The sequence below is a fragment of the Rhinolophus ferrumequinum genome, chromosome 24 (assembly GCF_004115265.2).
Source record: "Rhinolophus ferrumequinum isolate MPI-CBG mRhiFer1 chromosome 24, mRhiFer1_v1.p, whole genome shotgun sequence".
Classification (NCBI taxonomy): domain Eukaryota; kingdom Metazoa; phylum Chordata; class Mammalia; order Chiroptera; family Rhinolophidae; genus Rhinolophus; species Rhinolophus ferrumequinum.
Genome location: NC_046307.1, coordinates 10,419,327 through 10,439,259, shown reverse-complemented (window position 1 = coordinate 10,439,259; position 19,933 = coordinate 10,419,327). Strand labels below are relative to the sequence as shown.

The 19,933-nt window shown below is 54.7% G+C and overlaps 1 protein-coding gene across 6 annotated transcripts in view; it reads right to left on the bottom strand.

The window, feature by feature from the left end:
- Positions 1-19,933, bottom strand: part of JADE2 (jade family PHD finger 2) — a 48,762-nt gene that overhangs the window by 14,051 nt on the left and 14,778 nt on the right. For all 6 annotated transcript variants that reach the window (XM_033095877.1, XM_033095875.1, XM_033095874.1 and 3 more), the window contains 6 exons: positions 11,839-11,996; positions 7,271-7,431; positions 6,379-6,590; positions 4,973-5,140; positions 3,204-3,320; positions 1,605-2,069 (listed from right to left, as the gene is read on the bottom strand). In XM_033095877.1, the coding sequence (XP_032951768.1) occupies positions 1,605-2,069; positions 3,204-3,320; positions 4,973-5,140; positions 6,379-6,590; positions 7,271-7,431; positions 11,839-11,996 (1,281 nt within the window). The remainder of the gene's footprint in view (positions 1-1,604; positions 2,070-3,203; positions 3,321-4,972; positions 5,141-6,378; positions 6,591-7,270; positions 7,432-11,838; positions 11,997-19,933) is intronic.

Here is a 19,933-nt window from a genome sequence, read left to right as displayed (position 1 = left end):
CTCAGGGACCGCCAGAGAACAAGTGCGGCAGCACCTTTGGTCTCAGAAGGGTTCCTACCTGATGGTCCTGCCACATGAGACAGAAGGCTGGGCTGCCCAGGTAGTGGTGGCTGCAATGTAGGTGGACTTGCCCTCTGCCCTGGCTGGAGCCAGGGACATTTGGCGCCCTCCTCCCCCAGCCTCTCACTTCTGACCTGGTGTCAGGCTGACTGCCAGGAAATAAGCTCCCTCCCAGGCCAATAGGGTCATTTCCTCTTGATCAGGCGGCAGGGCAGATGAGTGGGGTGAAGGACGGTGAGGAAGCCAGGTCCACTTTCAGAGCCTCCACCTCATGTCCCCCCCTGCCCCCCCCAATACAACACCTGCCAGTTGCTCTACTTGTTTTATAGACTTGCCAAAAGCTGCTGTCTCAGGTCACACAAAGCCCCTGCCCCAGGGCTGATTCCTCACACGGCCTGGGGAAATGTGTCTGTACCCATGGAGGATACTGTGACCAGATCCCACGGGCTCTGGAGCCCTAGAACTGAACGTCCGAGAGGAGAGGCCAGAACAGCACCTGAGGTTCAGAGGACGGGACCAAGGAACCAGAACATCCTGCTTCCTGTTGGGGTGCCCCTAACCTGGGGGTGGTACTTGATCAGCCGGAGGTGGCAGAGGAGGGGTACCAGAAAAGCCAAGTTCAAGGGCACACGGCATAGAAGGCAGGACTCCCTCACCTTTCTTGGGGGAGTAGGAGGAATTGGAGGCTTTGGGGGCCTCCATGCTCTCGGACAGCAACTCTCACTGCCCTCCAACCTCCACAACCCAGCCCCAAACCACGGAGTCTGCACTCCTTCCTCATCTCACTCAGTCCCCCAAAGCCACCACACTAGACCAAGCCAAGATCATGTCTCCCCACACACAGCTGGGGGGTTTCAGCCAACCCCCTACTCCACCTGCGCCCTGTGATTCCTCCTGTGGGGTGAGTGTTTGGAAGTTGGAGCCACAGCAGGACAGCCCCTGCTTAAAATGCTTCTGCAGCTTCCAGACCAGTACGGTCTACCCAACTCGCCCCCTCCTTCTACCCCACATAGGCGGTTGCTGGTCTCCGGCCCACCCTCACGCCTCCACTCACACCCTTCCCTCTGTCCAGCACTCCTGGGAGCCAGTCACACCTGTATTCCCTGCCCTGGCCCAGCACATACCTGTGGGCTGAATCAACTTGCATATAAATCCTGGTCCCTCCCTGCCTCTGACTCTAAGCAGAAGCTCGCATGTTGGGACCAGGCAGGGCCCACAGAGGCCACAAATGGGGCCGGAGGCCATAAGGAGATAAAACCCCGGTCCTTGCCCTAGCTCTGGTGTCTCCCAGCTCATGACCCTGGCAGGGCCCCCCTGCTTCACCAGGCCTTTGGAAGGGCTGAACGGGAGGGACTCAGACGCAAGAGCTGGATCCTTCCTTGTTCTGCAAAGTTAAGTTACCCCGACACTGTCTGAGACCTGGAGGCCCTCCGCCCCTGGGCCAGAGCTTCCAATTAGTCCTAGCGAGCCACAGCGGCACCAGGGCAGTGAGAGTGGGGTGGGAGGGCCTCCCGGGACGGCCAGCAGGCAGCAGGGGCACTCACCCGCTCCAAGTCCTGCCGCAGGTGTGTGAAGAGCTTGAGGCGGCGGTACAGGACGTCCTGTTCCTGCTGGGCCAGGTTGTCCACCTCATCGGTCTTGGGGGTCAGCAGTGGCTGGTTGGCATTGGCTTTCCTCTTCAGCTTCCAGTACTGGTAGATGAAGTCGACCAGCGCCTCGGCCAGGTCCAGGCGCTCGGCCACCTCGGCCGGCTCCACCAGCTCGTAGAACTCTTCCTCCAGCTGCTGTAGCCGCTGCTTGCGCAGGGTCACCTTCTCCAAGTCCTCAACAGTGGGGCTGGGCTCCACCGGCTCCGAGGGAGGCTCGCCTCTCGGGCCCCCATCACTGTGCTCCTGGCAGAACGACTTGAACTTGACCTCATCATTGTCCGCTAATATAGTCCGCATTTCCAGGCCGTGGTCAAAGGCGCATGTGACGTGGAACGCCGTGACGCAGGAAGGCATGGAACACTGGAGGGACAGGAAGGGCAGCGTCAGGCATGAAGGGATCCCTGGCGGGAGGGAAGAAGGTTGTGGGCATCTCTCAGGGTTCCAAGAATGTGGAATGACCCTAAATAAAATGGCAAGGGCTCCCAACATCCCGTGGGCTATGAAGGGAGCTATGGCAGGTGGGAAGGGGGAGCTGCAAAAGAAATGGGGTTCAGCACCTCACAGCCTGGGGAAGTCAATAATCAGAAAACCGAAAAACCTTTCGGGAGGCAAGCTGCATGCCCTTTGGGCAAAAAGACTTTGGAATCAGAGGCATCAAAAGAAAGGTTGGCAATGGGTCACTGCCTCCTGTACTGCAACATTATCTAAGACTGGGAGTCGTGCCCCTCCTTTGTCCTCTGGGAGGAGAGGCTGACCCCAGGCAGCCAGGGTCAACTCAGGGCCTCTCCCTTCCTCCCAGTCTTGGATGGCGGCTGTGGGCAGCTAGCTGATCACTGTTTCAGCAACAACCCATCCAACTACTAGTGACCACTTCTGCTGTACTCATTCGCCATTCTGAAAGTCTTACAAGTGGGTGGAGGCACACCTAGTGTCTGCCGTGACAACTGTTCCTGGAGAGACGAGAGAGAAAGGATGCCCCCACCCCAGCCTATAGGCCAGCAGCATCAGTGTCACCCAGGAACTTGCTACAAATGCAAGTTCTCAGGCCCACTCCAGACCTACTGAATCCGAACCTCTGCGGGTAGGCCCAGCCATCTATGTTTTAACAAGCCCTCTGGGTAACACTGTTCACACCAGAATTTGGGAAACGCTGCTGTCGACCGACTAGTGTGGCCCTACCCTGTGCCAGGAGAGCCGTTAGCTGAGCTAGAGGAAACCCCTCCCACAAATCACGTCTGATGCTGGGGGCGAGGTCAATGTATTTGGGGCAAGTCTGAGTCCTCAGCACTACGGGGTGGCGGGCGGAGCCTGGGCTCCCAGGCCTGGACCCTGTGCCCAAGGAACTCCCCCCAGGTGGGGTTTTGGCTCTGGTCCCAGTCACAGGTCCACTGCGCCCATCAGTGGCTCTGTCTGTAGCACCACGGGGGTGGGGAGTGGCGGCAGCTGGCTCCTGCAGGGGCGGTGGGGCAGCAGCAGGCTGAAGTGGCCGTGTACCTGGATGCAGGTGCCCGTGCACTCCTTGCAAAGGCTGCAGGACAGAGCCCAGCGGCTGGCCGGGATGTGCGAGATCTTGGTGATGGGCTCCATCTTCTCGGGGCAGCCGATGCTGACCTAGGCAGGACAGAGGGAGCTCCGTCAGCCTTCTCGTCCTCAGCCTGCCCCAAGGAGCCCCAAATGGGGGCTGTCTGCTCAAACCAGGCAGGGGGCCGACGGGGCAGTAAGAGAGCCTCTGAATTCCAAGTGCTTCCTGACAGTCTCAACTGTCCGCTGGGTGCATCAGTGTGTGCTCACCTGTCACAAGTCTTACACTGTGACAGGAGGCCACGTCAGTGCATGTAATTGACTGTGTGTGTGCCTATGACGGTGGCTCTCGGGACAGACGCTTGTGCGTGTGTGCGTGTGTGTGTGCATGCACACATACAGATGAGTACATGCAAGGTTCCTCTGTCCTGTACCTCACGCCTTTGTTAACAGCGTCTTCAGAGTTCTTATCATAACTTGTATTTCTTTTATTTGTTTTTCTGGGCAGCAAGGAAAGCCCCCAAGGCAGCATCTCGTCTTGCAGGCCTCAGGGCTTTCCCGGCCAATGGGGATGTTTCTTCCTTTAGTTTCCTATGGGGACAGGCCTACAACCATGCCCAGATTTCCTGGGTACAGACCACCCCTCCCAACTGCCCAAGCCTGAGGATGGAAGAAGGGCCCCTGTGCAGAGATCCTGAACCAAAGGGCCCCCGTGATGGGGTCCGTGTTGATTCTCTCTGCCCCTTCTGTGCCCAGCCTACGGTACACTCACAGGGAGTCCCAGCCTTCAGGATGCTGATCTGGGAGCAAGCAACCATTGCTGATAGAACTATCATCACAGAAGCCTGCAATGTGGGTCCCAGCAAGGACCTTCAGACTGGGCGCCCAGGAAGGCGAGGGCTACCTGCTGCCAGGGCCACCTGGCAGCCTTAGAGTGGGCCCTCATTCTGGGTCACGGCACACAGCAGGGCTAGGGCTGAAACTGAAACGTTTCAGTATTTCCCATTTCAAATAAAATTGGATGCCTTCTGGCAGCTCAGGGCCTCTGCTCACTCACTGTGGGCCCAGGCTGTTTGTTACCCACGATTCGTCCTTGCACCTAGCCTCAGACCAAACCTCACCCCTCCATCCAGCCACAGCCACAGCAGCAGGCCCAATATCCACCTTTTAATCGGGCTCACTGCCTGATTTTCTTTTAGGTCAGCTGGCTTTTTTTTTAAAGTGTGTTTTCCCAGGACCCATTAGCTCCAAGTAGTTGTTTCAATCTAGTTGTGGAGGGCGCAGCTCACAGTGGCCCATGTGGGGATCGAACCGGCAACCTTGTTGTTCAGAACACCTCATTCTAACCAACTGAGCTAATCGGCTGCCCCCGGCTTATTAAACAGGCAGCTTGACTTCGGTTGGGACCATTGCCTAAATGGGGATGGCCTCATAACCTGCTTTCCCTGTAGTCAGCTGCCTGATTTCTATCTAGCTCTGACCTACCACTGGAGCCCCCAGTAACCCCTAATCCCATTTTCCCATGGAAACCATCCCTGAGTTCTGCCCAAGTACATAGGCAAAGTTCCCTGGGGGGCTGCTCTCCCAGTTCTTCCCAGGCTCAACACCTGAGATACCTCCTCCATTTTATGTGGGCCCATCACCTGCTTTTCCCAGCACTCTGCTACCTGAGTTCTGAGTTCCATGCAGACCCACTTCCCCATGGCTGTTCCCCAGCACCGCCCACCCCAACGTTTGCCCACCTCAGGAATCCATAGAGCGCAGCTGACGTGCACCCACTTGGTCCCACTTCTGGTGGGTTTCAAGGCTCCTCCTCGCTTGGGGCAGAGCAGGCACTTTGGCTGGACACCCAGGGCACACGTCCGGCACAGCCAGCTGCCTGTGGGTACCTTGAGGATCCCGTAGCATGCCTGGGGAGAGAGCAGGGTGGTCACGAGTCAGAGGCACTGGCCAATCTGCATTTGGTCAGCAGTCAGTGGCAAATGGTCCCAGCCCCAGCCCGGAGCTACCAAGCTAGGCAAGGAGACCTCCTGAGGGTTACTGTGCAAGGGCTCCTCTTTCCCTGTGTTGTCACCATTTCAGTCCTTTGTGAAGGGGCTCAGGTCTGCCCTCTGCTGGGAAGACAGTCACTTTAGCCAGTGGTTCCTAATCAGTGATGGACTTCAGAAGTGTCCAGGAACGGCCTCAGAGTACATATTTTGGTGTGTACGCGGCCTGAGCACAAGGAGCAGAGCTTTCATTGTTTTTCACAGGGATCTGTGAAGCGGGCTCTTCCTGGTCATGCCTGGGGTTTATGGACTTAAGAGCTGCTGGGTATAAGGGATGTGGATGAACGGGGGGGGGGGGGGGGGGAGGGCTGGGGGGCCGACTGCCTACCCACCCACCAGCCAGGCGAAGCCCCTCTGAGCTCCCCAGGAGCTATTTCAGTAGCAGTGAGTGGCGGGAGGGGGAGAGGGGCCTCAAAGTCCGGGCCAGAGTGGGTCCACTGCGTTCCAGTCAGGTCTTCTGCAAATAAGGCCCAGAGAAGCTCAAGACCTACAGCCTTGGACCCAAGATCAAGAGGGGGACTGGTCAGGCTGGATACAGTTTCTAACACCAATAACGGTAACAGATACTTATGGCCCTTACGATACTGTTCTAAGCAAATAACTCATAGTAAATTAATCCTCACAACAACTTACTTTCAGTTATAGTTGAGGAGCTAGATAGAGGTCCAGAGAGGTTAAGAAACTCTCCAAAGCCACAGAGCTTATAAAAGGCAGAGCCACCATTTGAAATCAGGCAGCTTGGCTGCAGCCTTTGCTCTCAATCACGATACTGTGCTGCCTCTTTGTAAGTTCAGGACAGTGACGAGCAGGAGAGGAGGGCAGAGGGCAGGGTGTTCACTGGGGAGAGTGTGTAGAGGCCAACAGGAGAGGACAGAAGGTCCATCCAATGGGTGTTTACTCAAGTCTGGCTGATGGGGCTGAGCCAAGGGGCCCTGGGTGTCCCTGGCACCACAGGGCACTCGTGACAGTCCCTTCCTTCCCCCTTGCCTTCCTTCTTAGGGGCCCATGTCCATACTGCTGCTGGAGGACCAGCCCCAGGCAGGGGCCAGCCCGGGTGGCGTGTGAGGACAGTGGGGGTGAGGGTGATGGGGGCTGCCCACCTGGTGTACGCAGACATTGCATTTGTCACAGAAGACCATCTCATTGCCATCTTCACCCTCGGGGGAGCGGCACACGTCACAGACGACATCCTCATCATACTCGATGCCCAGCCCCTCCTGCGTCTCGATGGCCCGCACCATATTCTGGTGGCACAGCGTCTCCAGCTCCTCCAGCACACGCTCTAGTGTCAGCTCATCCAGCTCTGGCCTCTCTGTGAGGACAAGGGACGATGTGAGGAGCCCGGCTTTTCTGGGCAGATGTATAAGAGGGTTTCCACTCACCCACTACGACCTGGGAAAACCTGTTGACTGCCATTTTCAGCACCACTGTTTGAAACAGAATAGGCTGGACCATCCGATCTCAAAGGCCTGGGGCCTGTCATGGTGCTCTGACTTTAGACAGCCTGCCTGTGACCGCACACACGTGTACATGCAAATAACATGGAATTATCTCTGGGTTGCAGCTGGCTCCCTGGGGAATCCACTGCTTGTGCTGGGTACGGGGCGACCTCTGAAGGTGGCTGAATGTAATGGAGCTGGCCCTACTAGAGACATGTAGGTGGGCTTCAACCAACCGACCTGACCCCATTGGTCAGCCTAGAATCACCTGTGTGCTCCCTCACTCTTCACGGAAGTCACACTTACATTATAACAATATTCCCAAGAACTCTGTCAATAACATGCTATTATCACCCTCACCTGACAGCTATAGAAACTGAGGCACAGAGACACTGAATAACTTCTCCAATCAGTAATGCTACAGAAACTGATCCATTCGGTGCCAAGGCCCAGTCACGGCTACTTCCCTCCTGAGGGTGAGGATCCTGAGGGTGAGGAGAAAACCCTGCCTGGCCTGCCCGCAATCCCATTCTCAGCCTGGCAGGTCACCTACCCATCTCCTTGAGCTCCGAGTTGATGAGCTCCAGCCAGTAGGCGTCAATCTCGTCCAGGTCATAGCGGCTGCCCCCTGGCCAATCAGGCTGGGAGCCCTCGCCACGTTCGGAGCTGCTAGGGGACACCTGGGAGAGGGGGCCTTCCAGCGGTGGGAGGATCCTAGGAAATCAAGAGGGGGTGTCAAGAGGGGAGGGACCCTTGGCCTGCTCCCCTCGCTGGGTCTGAGGGTCTCCAGTGAGTTGGCTGAGGTGCTGGTGGGCAAGTGAGGTACTAAGACTACGATGCAGGGCCCACCTCCTCCCTTCCCTTCTCCTCCTGCTCCTCCCACCTGCCCGCCCTGCAGTACACAGGACAGGAGGCCGAAGGGTGTGGGGCAGAGTGGGGGCTGCCCCACAGCCCCTGCACACTCCACAAACTCCGTCGTGCCCAGAGCACAGCCCTGCTGCCCCTATCAGGGCACCTTGGCCTCATGCGCTGGACATGCCCTACTCAGGACTGTAAGAGGTGTTCCAAGGCAATGCCGGTACCAGCCACTCTGGAACAAATGGGACAGAGCCCGGGGGGCTCCAGGTCCTGCAGCACACCCCTAGAGGCTGGGGAGAGACCAGGGGCTGTGCCCTGGCCCCCTCCCTCACCCACAGCCTGAGGGGAACTGAGCCAGGTCTCCTTTGGGGTGAGGAGGAGTCCTCCCTGGCGACACTGCTGCAGCCCAGGGTGGTCCTTTCCATGTAAAAGGTCTACTGCCACAGCGGACAGCGTGGCCCACGCATCATCCTTCCCCCAGAAAGAATGTTACCTGAGCCATGAGTCTCTGTCTGTGGTGCCCCATCCCCCAAGACAGAAACCTCCTCCCCTGGATACTAATATGCACCTGCTAAAGTCCCAGGACCACATGCCAGGTCAGCCCTCCCCTGGGTCACAGCTCTTTCTCTTTCTCTGGAAGGGTCCTGGCCGCACAGCGTGGACTCAAAGCCCCACTCCACCACTTATTGCGTGATTCTGGGGGCAAGCCACCTAACTTCTCTGTGCCCCAATGACTTCATCCAAAACATGGGCTAATAAGAGCAGTATTTACCTTCCACAGTTAGTGTGAGGATGAAATGGATGAATACCTGTCATGTCCTTAGAACAGTGCCTGGCACACAGTAAGCACTAGACGTGTGTGAGTATGTGTGTTAAGACCTCTGGGTTACCACTTTGCTCCTTCTGAAATGGAATAGGAGGGCTTTTGCCCCAAGAGGGCACAGTTTCCCCTCTTGGCTCAGCTGTGTGCTGCCCCTCAGTTTCTGATGCCAGCTCTTCCCGACTCACCGGTTGCCATGGTTATTGCTGCAGAGCCTGGCCTCCATCTGGCCAGCCCCGCTGGGGCTGAGAGGCCCCTCACTTGCCCGAGAGGCCTCCTGGGGTGGGAGGCAGGGCTGCCAGGGGCTGTGACTCAGCGCAGACTAGGGAAGGGAGGGCAGGGCCCTGGATGGCACAGACGGGGGCGAGCTATGGGGAGGGCTCCTGAGCTCCAGGAAATTCCCCAGATATTGGCAAGAGGGGCAGGAAGGATGAAGGAGAGAGGAGGCGCAATGGCCAGGAGGGAGGCCCAGAGGCGTTTGAGAGGGACAAGGAGAAAGGGAAAGGGTTTAGGGTCACTTTCCCCACACAGAGGCCCAGATTAAGGAAACCCTCAGTAATGATACTGGCGTGACTCCATAGGTCATTCCAAATGAAAGCAAGACGAATACTCTTAGTCCTACGAAATTCTGCCTTTCTTCATGAGGCTCTTCCTTGAATGAATACGTTCTTTTAAAAACAGACTGATTTTGTTGTGCTCCTGCTTTGTTTGTGGCTCAAGCATATGCTTCGTCAGGGTTCTGAATGCACACTACCTACTGGCATAACTACCCACGTCTGTGTCCTCAGTCAGCTGCCACATGGCCAGAGCTCTTGGGGCCAAGATCACATTCCTTTCTCTGAGAAGCTGGGGTTCAGGGGCTCACCCCATCAAGGCATTTCCTGTGCTTCCTGTGCCTCTCACCTTCATCCATTTGGCCTCTTCTGGCTCTGGCTATGGAGGAAATTCTCCCACCAGGAATGGACTGTCCTGACCCTAAGCCAAGGCTGCAGCCAGCAGGACTGAGGTCAGCTGGGAGGTGTCTGAGAGCTGGGCTTGGATCTGGGGGAGGGGAGGGGTCTCTACAAGGCCAGAGAGACAGCAGAGGGTGGTATGGCTGTGGGCCAAGTCTTTGGCCACACGAAGGGAACAGGGTAGGCCCTTGCTCAATTCACGATCTGGGGGCAAGACAGATTCTCACTACCTACATCGCTTTCAGTCCATGAGGTGGGCAGATCCGCTCAAGGGCCAGGGAGAACTGGGCAAGGAGGGAGGGACAAAGGGGGCAGGGGTAGCAGCTGGGGGAGGGCTGTCAGAGCCAGCACGAAGGGGGATCAGGATATAAGCTTCTCTCTGGGCCTGACTGGGGCAACCCAGGGCTTGTTCCGTGGCCTGTGATTTCCGGGCCCAGCCCACCAGGCCCTGACGGTCATGCAGGGGATTCCCCAGAATTTCCCGACTTCCTCATCTATGAAATGGGGACAGTAGCATGTACTTTATAGGGCTAATATGATAATTAAATGAGAAGATGAACATAACAGGCTCAGCACAGTAAGTTCTCAGGAACAGAGTTCCTATAACAACTCTGACCACAGTGGCTACCATGCTGGTTTCCAGGTGCAAGCTGTGCAGTGGGAGGCACCGAGGAAGATGAAGGGATCGGGTGGGAGGGAGACAGGGGAAGAAGGGGCATGGAGATCTCTCTAAGAGAGCACCCCTCCTGCCTCCAGTTATCTTCTGGATAACCGGATAACGAGCAGGGACAGGCCAGCAGTGCCTGGCTCCTGCCGGCTTGCAGCAGCCGTGTGTCTGCAGGGGACGCACCTAGGAGAGCCAGGGCTGTCTGAACACGTGCTATCCTCTTGATGTCAACAGATGAAGCACCAGGCAGGCAGAATGAAGCCAAGCTACTGGTATGGAAGCATCTGCAATTAATTACCCAGGCCAGCGGATGTTTCCGGAAGCACCTGACATTGACCTCAAGGAGCCGGGACAGATTGCTGGGCCGAGCCTACACGGGACTTGCCTCTCTGCCCAGCTGGTGGCCCTTCCCCCTCATCACAGGGCCCTTGGCCCGTGTTTGCTCATTCAGTCCTCACCACCACACCATCAGGCAGGTATTATTCTGAGCCCCATTTGACAGAGAAAACAGGCTCAAAGAGGGCAGTCACAGTGCTTCAGTCTGCAGAGGCAAAGGTGTGAATCTGGCTGGGAGCTTGACCCACGTTCCTGGCCCTGGGCAGGGGATATGGAGAATAAATTCTTCCTCCAGATCTCACATGTACTCCCTTCCAGAGAGACCTGGAGCTCCCTGATTCTCAAAATGGCCCCGACAAGGGCTGGTAAGCACTCGGCCCTCAGGAGCCACGGGGGTGGGGTGGGTCCGCCCAGCACCCAACCCTCACCAAGCAGGGATTAGCCTGCTTCGCCTCTGTAATCCCATGCCCAGCACAGGCCTGGCACCAAGCGGACACTGGGTATCTGTGAGCCAGTCATAGGTGTGGCTGCCAGGAAGCAACAGTGCCCATGTCAGAGGAGGTGACAGCTGTGATCTTTGCCCCAGGCCTGGTCAAATGGGCCTAAGCAAGAGCCACGGGGCTGCCAGGGCCAGAAGTGGGCTGCCAATCACAAACTGCCCCGCCCTGGGTGGGCTGGTGGGCGGGACAGGCCAGAGCAGCAGGCCCCTCTGGCCTGAGACATGACTTGGAGGGTTTCCCAGGGCGCAGAAAGAAGCACTTGGATGAACTCCGCTGCTGGAGGCAAGGCCCATGGCCACGAGGCCGCCTCCTGACAAGAGCGTCAGGGGTCTCTCTGATTCACAAGCTCAGAGAGGCTCAGCCCTGACCCAGCTCCGGCAGGTGCACTCCTCAGAGGCTGGTCAAAGCAACTGCTTCTTGAGCACCTGCTGTGTGCACACGACTCCCTCCCACTAAGAACTCCTTGTAAAGGTTTGAGAAGTCAAGAGCATAGCTTTATCCCTGTTTTAAGGCCTAGTTAAAAGCCTGGTAAGATGTGCTTGTGGGACCCAGTTTGGATGGACATCAAGCTAATTCATGGCGAGTTTTTACCAAGTATTTCTGTGCCAAGTGCTTTTCCTGCATAATTTTCCTACGTCTTCTCAACTGCCATAGGATATAGGTGTTATTGTCATCATTCCCATTTCAGAGACATGGAAATTGAGGCCCGGAGAGATTGTATTTCTGACCCAAGATCACACTGAATGTGAGTAGCCATGTAAACCCAGGCTGTCTGGCTCCAGAACTGAGCCTAAGCCTAAGCCCTTAGCTTCAAAAGTAAACTACGAGTATTTCTGGAACGTTTCAATAGTTTATGGGCCAAAAGAATCTAAGACAGAACAGAGCTAGGCTAGACAGGAACCCCAAGACCCACAGGTCCCTTGTTGGGTCCCAGCCTCCCCTTCATCCCCTGCCTGTGGTCCCCCGTGCCTGGGCTGACCGGCTCACCTCACCACGGGCTCTGGAATGGCCTCTGCCCCGGCAGGCACCTGCACACCTTTCTCCCATTCCTGCCGCCACGGGTCCGCCAGGATATAATAGTCATCCGGGCTGAGCTGGTACGAGTCTGGGATCTTCATGGCTGTGATCAAGTCTGTCCGGAAAACCTGGAGGGAGCAAAAGTGCAGAGTGGTTTCAGACTGCGTCCGGCTGGTGTGTTCCCAGGCCAGGGAAGGAAAAGGCAAATGCAACTCAAGTGGGCAAAAAGCCCACTCAGTGAAAGTCAGAAGACAACACAAATGCACCAAGTACAGTAACGCCTCTTCTCTGAACCCAGCACAGTGCTTTGCACACAGCAGATGTTCAGTAAATGTGCTGATGTGTTCTGACCTGTTAAAGGACAGAGCTCGAGTGATGGATGTGAGTGGACCTCAGAGGGAAGAGGAGAGGCTGGGAAAGGCAAAAAAGAAAGTGGAAAAATCAGATGGCAGAAAGGTCTCTGTGAATGTAACACTGCCATTAAGTGACTGTTCCATTAAGTGACTGTTCAAGGAATTTCTGTTGAAGGTTTGAAATTATGTTTATATAGTTGCAGTATGAAGAGTGCAGGGCACCAACCCCAGGTAAAGGAAATGCCAGGGACTTGTACAAACAGCTGAGGGGAGGCCGGGGTTTGGGGCAGCCTAGAGAAAGATTTCCCATTGGTCACGGTCTCCTAAGTCCCTCTAGAACGAGGACACCTCCAGAACGATGCCTTGCTGCCAGGGTGGGGTGGGGTGGGGTGGGGTAGGAGGGGCTCCACAGTTCCAACCTCTGTGGGGAGGAGGAGGGGATGAATTCCTCTGTCAAGCCCATCCAAGTTTCCTCAGAGCCAAGCAACACCCTCCTGCTTTGGTTTTCTTCTGGTCACTCAGGGGAAACTGCTCTTCCCAATGTTCTGTCTGTGGCCCCCTCTGCACCCCAGAACAATCTCCAAACCCAGCCCCAGCGGCACCAGCAGCGCCTCTCCTGCCCTGGTTGCCTGACCTCACTGTGGCCTCCCAGGAAGGGCCGCTGCGGTACTAGGTGGCTGCTCCAGACTATGCCTTGCTCAGGTACCAACTTTCCCAGTGATCATCACAAGTTAAAGAAGAGGTAGCCTCACTGAGACAAGAGAAACCACTTTAAGGAGTGCTCCAGGCCTCAGACCAAACTTGGAACCCACCCCTCCCAGGGAAAGTCAGCACTTGCTGGCCTTCCAGAGGCTCCTGACAAACCCATTCGCGGTAACCTCTGCCTGGTGGGGGCCCAATTCACCGGCTGTGTGTGTGTCTCATTTGAACCTAGGGCCATAACAGCAAGGAAACAACGGAAATGGGTGCACCAAGGGGGTTCGAGGCGGCACCTTGCAGAAACCTAATTAACGTCTGCATCTTGCTAGAAAGGGCTCTGGCTTGAAAAAGGTCAAGTTTCTTGAAGACTCTATTTGCCAATATAATTTAATGGTTAAGACTAACACCCTAACATTTAATTAGGGTGCCAGTGTGAAAAAAAATTAAATGAGATCACGATTAAATGCTAATTACACAGAAGATGGAATGTGGTGAAGATTTTATAGCCCTGATAATTTGCATATCTTATTAGCAAGCTGTACCACTGACACAAGAACACAAATGGAGGCACTTGGTGCTTTTGTGGGGACCTCTCCTAGCTGCAGCCTGGGCCAAGCCCAGCAGGGCTGGGGCTGGGTTACTTCCCTCTGGGCCCCAGTACAAGACCCAGCTGATAAACTGAACCCACAGTGAACTCATCACTGCCTCAGCGTTCTCCTGACTCAAGAAAGCCAAGGGCTCTCACAGCCAAAGCCAGGCTGCTCTGATGCCACGGGTGAACGCCCGCCCCCCTGGAACAGCCCGTCGCCCGGCCCCAGAAATCAACCCTTTAACAGCCCATGTCACTGGCCCCTCCAAAGACGCATAGCTGAATCTGAAACCTTTTGCTGCTCTCTCATCCTGGGCTACAGTTTAAGTGCCACCTCCTCCGAGATTCCTTCCTTGATCACCCTGCTTCAGGGAGCGCCGACTGCCCAATAAGAGCCATTTTCCATCCCACCATCCTGCTTCACTTCCCAGCACTTTCACTTCTGAAGATTAACTGGTGTACTCATGTTGCTTGTTTCCCATCATCTCCCCTGCCACACCTCTCCTGTTCTCTGCTACATTCTCAGTGCTTGGCATGGAGACTGGCACATAGTAGGTACTCAGTAAATAGCAACTGAGTGACTAACTGAATGAATGAATGAATGGGCCTCTCTGGGGAATTATCTGATGAGTCTGAGGCCCCCAGCTGGTTCTCAGCAGTGCTTATCGAACCCCCATTAACAGGGTGAGACACCTCGTGGATCCAGAACTGAAACTCCCAAGCACATAGACCTGAAAGGAGCAACACACAGCCTCTGGTGTGCAGGGCTCGAAGCCTAAGGACCAGGGTGCTGCCCAAGCTGGAGTCAGGGAGACTAGAGTGCCAAGCACACCAGCAGGGAAGTGGCCCTGACCTAGGCACTGAGAACTCAGCAAGAAGGGATCCCAGGCTCAACTGGGTCAGGGAGATTCAGGAGAAAGAGAGAGAGAGAGAGAGAGAGAGAGACAGAGAGAGACAGAGAGACAGAGAGACAGAGAGACTGGTATCTGATCCCAAGAGAGTTCCAAGTTTCGTCCTGAGTCACTCTGGAGGCAGGTGGCAGACTGGACACCAGAGGACGCATGGAAGCACAGGAAGAGCAGCCCTACCAGAATGGTGCCAGCCAACATGTGAGGAGTGCTGTGTGCCCCGTACCAGTGTTCATGTATTATTCGTTCCTACTCCAACTCCCTGAGGTAGGTGGTACCATCATCCCTATTTTATAGATGAGAAACCTGGGACCCAGGCTAATAGTTAAATAATCTATACAAGGTCCCACACGTTGGAAGTGGCAAAGGAACCCAGGCCAGGACAACTGCTGCAGCATCTGGCACTCCCTCACAGCACCCCCGGCCTCTTTTAGCCACAGGGCTCACTGCCAAGGCCCTAGAGTTAATCTGAAGTCAAATCAGGTGGCTTCCCCAAGGGCTGGAATACGCAAATTAGCTGGAGGTTTTTGCAAGTGACAGCTGCCTTCAGGCGAGCCTCTCAGGCCCTATGTCCACAGGGATGTAGTATCCAGAGTACTTTCCTCCCTTGGTACATGGGAGGACCCTGCTGGGACGCTCTTCTCCCTGGTGCAAGTGGGGCTGGCCTGTTCCATCCTTAAGGTCTCAGTGCAGCCCACGTCTGCTCTGGGAAGCCGTTCCTGATCACAGGCTGGGTACTGGGCTTTTTCTGAACTCCCACGGCCTCATTAAGGGAGTCTCCTGGTTTCTTCCACGTGTCCAGAAGGTGAACTCAGTGAGGTCTGGCTAGACCTCAGGTTGGAGCTCAGCAGCGCACCCAGGGCCTGGCACATGCCAGGTGCTAACAAAGGCTGAAGGACTCAAGAATCTCCCGTGGATCTGCCACCACCTTCCTGGGTTGCTGCCCAAGGCTACAGCTGGGCAGCTGGATACTCTACCTTCCAGAGGAGCTTCTGTACATTCACATGAAACCTGTCCACAAATATGGCAACCCATTTATAACCTAAACATCGTTTTGTTTTGAGATGCCAGAGGTTAGGCTTGAAAAAAGGCTCAATTATTCTCCCAAAACGCCTTTGAATTATTTATGAAAACTAAATAAAGAAAAAAATGGACACTCATCCACGGGAGGCCTTGCCGTGGCAAGAAAGTTGGAAGCTGGAAAACAAGCAATTTTCTAAGAATGGGAATGTTTACTATTTTTCTTCTCTTTTAGCAGAAATTGACAAATTGTCGTTAAAGGTCTGCTGCCTAGCAACCAAGTTCTGCGGCGCTGCTTAGGAGATGTTAATTGTAGCTTCTTCAAATAGTACGAAGAATGTTTAAAGGTCTAAACTCTAATTTAATAACCAATCTGAGTGCCAAGGTGCCAACGCAGCACAGGAGGGAGCTGAAGACCCTGAGCTGCCCAGATGTAGGGACAGTTCATAGCCTTGCGCTCTACAACCATCGAAAAGTCTATCTAGCTTTCTGCACCTATTTCCCCAGGGAGAAGCAAAAAAATGAGCTCTGCCAGAAAGTATCAGTGGAGTCTGACGTGATCTCCAAAAGCAAATAAAGACAGTGACAACCGGCAACTTTCACCATGCTACGCTGAATTCTTGTGTGTGACCACAAGATTTGTGGATGTTATTTGACTATTTCATCCTGGGACTTTGAGCTCTGCTTCCTTTTCTCAAGGGTGAATTATTGTATCATAGTGTGTTTCAAACCAAGAGGCACCAAGAGGAAGTTTTGTTACTTAAGGGTCCAGCACTTACCATAATTACAAAGTATGATGATTTGTGTGATTATTTGTTTAATGTCTGTCTACCTCCTCAAATAATCAAGCTGAGAGAGGCAGAGACTGCATGTGTACCCTGTTTATCATTATGCCTGTTTGTGGAACAGTGCCTGGCACACAGCAGGTGCTCAAGAAATACTTGTGGAACGAGTGAGTGAATGAATGAATGCAGCTCAGGACTGGTTTGAAGTACGACGGAACTCTGAAACTTCCTGTGGTGCCTCGTAGGGAGAGTGGAGGCAGGGGGCTGGTCCAAAAGATTCTTCCAGGGGGACGTCAGGACCTGGTCTTGGTCACTGTCCCAAAGCCAGTGAAAATGGCTCTGGGCAGGACTGCCTCTCCTCGACCTCTGTCCACATGAGGAGTCCCAATGCAAAGCTAGGAGTAGCACCCTCCCCCGCAGCCCCCGAAAAAGATGTGAGGATCTGTCCTGGAAGAGCCAAGTGAAATTACTAGCAGATACTTCATTTGCATCACATTTTTTTTTCCCTGAGTACCTCATCTCATTAGAAACAATAGCTAATAGTGAAAAGTAATTGCCCTGTTGTGACATGCCAGGTGCCATGCTAAATATAATCTCGCCTCACTTATATTTACCCCCATACTACTGATGTGGAGACTAAGACCCAGAGAGGTTAAACCACTTGTTTAAAGTCTGCACTGTCCTTTAACAGCTGCAATACTACCTGCAAAACACCTAGATAGTTCTTCTTTTTAAAAAATCTCTTTCCTGGGCTAGAAACAAGAGCAAAGCTAGATACTTAAAATTAGACATAAGACACTAGAGAAGGCCACCCCCTGCCCAGTCCCATTCAAGCTACCACATTTGGTCAGATACTTAAAACACACGCGCACGCACACACGCACTCACTCACTCAACATCTCTTTCTCTTTCACAAGGATAACAGCACTTCCTGCTCTTAAAGAGAATTTATTACACACATTTCTTTTGCAAGACAAGTCCCAGAGGCCAGGAGGCCTTTCCAGCTGGCGGGAGCAGCAATGTTTCCGACTATACAAGAAGTGGATTCTGCCCCCCACCCAGAGGAAGGCAGCGGGAGGCTCAGCAAGCAGGCGCTGAGCCCAGCGGAAGGGCTGGAAGGGCTCTCCCCTCCCCACAGGCCTGCTGCAGGGTAGCAGAGGAGCTGCTAGCTAGAAACAGGGCTCCCATCCACAGGAGCAAACACAAGTCCTTTTGATGGGTTCTCCTGTTTTCTCTCTCACTTTGCATGTTACCACAGTATATGCCATCATTGTTTTAATACAAATAGGTTGTGTCAAATGTCTGGATAACACCTCTGCTCCTTCAGGAAAGCATCTTACTGACCCTGCTGTTCTGGCCACCCCTGCCTTCTCCCAGGATAAAAGAGGCCCATTTTAAAAAGCAATGGGTCAAGCCAGTGAGCTACATCCTCACTCCACTCACTGCCTTTTCTAGGGGGGGTGCCACCTTTATGTAGGAACTCTCACCAACACTGGGTCTTGGGGACACCCCACGGGCGGCAGAGGCTGTCCAAAAGGATCACCTCTTTCTCCCAGGATCTGGCCCCAGGGACGAGAGGCTGAACATTCGTGAAGGGTCCCCAGGGAACCTGCAAAGAGGCCCCATTCCCTCATCTAAGGATAAACTAGTTTGTCACCAGGGCCTACAAAGGAGCCGACAGTTGGATCCCAACTCCCACCCACCCTGTTCTGGGGCCATCCAGGCTTCCGTTCCAGGGAGGCTAGCTTCACTTCCACTCACTCTGGGATCATCCCCACCCCCAGGCTCCACATCTACAAAACAGAAATTCCATGGTAGGGTGCAGGGGAGGGCTCTACGGATGACTCTGGGGCTCACAGAGAAAGTCACTTGCCCAAGGTCCCAGAGCTCAGTGACAAAGCTGGCTGCATCTCTCATAACGGACACTTTCCTGTGTAGCACCTGCATCCTGCTGACAGCCAGAGGGCACGCTCCCCGGGGACAGGGCCTGAATTTTCTGTCCCCCTAGAACCAGCAGGGCCTATGAGGTGCCCTTGAGCGCTTGCTGAGTGTAATCTGTGTCAATAGTTCTTGGGACCTGAAGACCCATGTCCCGGCCCAATGGCTGACTTCTCGGGACTCTGACTTCCTAAAAACACAGCTTTCTACTTCAAGACAGCCTGCCTGGGGGAAACCCCCACCGCTTAGCCTGCCCTCCCACCTGCCTCTCTGCTGGGCCTGAGGACGAATAGCAGCCTCCAGGTCTCTTCCTGAACTGACCTGCCAGGCTGAGGGTTTGGCAGAAATCTGTCAGTCTCCTGGCAGCCGTGGGGGGGCGGGGGTGAGCTGGGGAAGTGCCCCACCTACACTCTCTGCCTCTGCTTAGGTCTTTGAATCAGTCTAGAAAGCCTCCCCCACCCCCACTCCCTGCACCCTGTCAACCTCAGGACCTTCCAGAACGGTCCAAGCCAGCACTCCTATCTTAGTAAATTAAGGGCAAAGGTCTATGGCAGTAATTCTTAACCCTGGCTTCCAGCGAGAGGACTTTGAAATAGTACAGGTACCTGCGGCCCAACTCCAGACCATTTACGTCAGAATTCCTGGGGGTGAGGTAGGATGGGGGTCTGTGATCTCCATCAGATTCAGAGATATGACCCACGAAGTCTGAAGCACCAATAATGGTTATGCCATTTGGTGCAGCAGGCCAGGCCAGAAACCCAAAGCTTCAGCACCGTTTATACACTAATACCACCTCCCCAGGCCGGGCCAATCCCTTCCCCTCCAGGACTTAAGCCGCAGGGAACAGATCGCAGCTTTGTTGGGATACTGCAGGTAGGCAGAGCAGAGGAAGGCAGCAGCTTGTGTCTTTGACATCAGCCCCACCTTTTCCCTTCACTGCCAGAAGGGATCCTGGGGCCAACCTTGGTGCACTTCCACCAAAAATCCTAACCCAGACTCCCAAGACCCCCAGGGTTGCCCCTTCAGCCCCCAGCATGGAGGCCGCACTTCTCTTTCACGCTGGCTGAGGAAGGCCACCCACTGGTTAAGGGCGGAAGAGAAGCTGGGCCTCAAGGCCTCGGCCCTGTCCAGGGTCCTGACTCCTGGTTGGAGCACTTTTCCCGGCCCTGGGGCACCTCACTCTGGTATAAAGGACATCCCTTGATTTGCAACCTCTGGGTGCACTGGAAAGGGCAGGCCTTAGTAGGTCATCACAGAGGCAGCCCCTCTGGTCTCACCTAAACCCAACCCCTTTCTAGAGCTGTTGGCTTCACTAGGTGCTAGTGTTGCTGCCACGCTAGGTACTTAACCCCCAACCCATCACTGCGCACGCTAACAGATAAGGAAGACAGTGAACCATGTAGCCACCAGTTAGGGGGCTCTTCCTGCACCATGCACACCAATTTGCAACTATTCTGCCTGGGAACCTGGGCCAGACAGGGAGCAGACCATGTGACCAGACGGATAACCTCCCCACAGGCTTTTTTACTCAAGGGGCAGGGCAGATGGGGTCCCCAGATCCCCTCTCATCAGGGACTCTAAAGCCCTAGGCCCGCAAGTGGCCCAGCAGACTAGAAAGGCCCTCCTCTCCACCCCATTCACAGAAAGAGAAAGGAACAGCCCAGTGAGATTTAGTGCAAAGGTTCTCGGTCGCCAAATCCCCGCTTTCATCTTTGCCTTCTCATGAGCCAAATAATTTGGAAGCTTTCATTGACGGTTTCCGCTCTGCCCCAC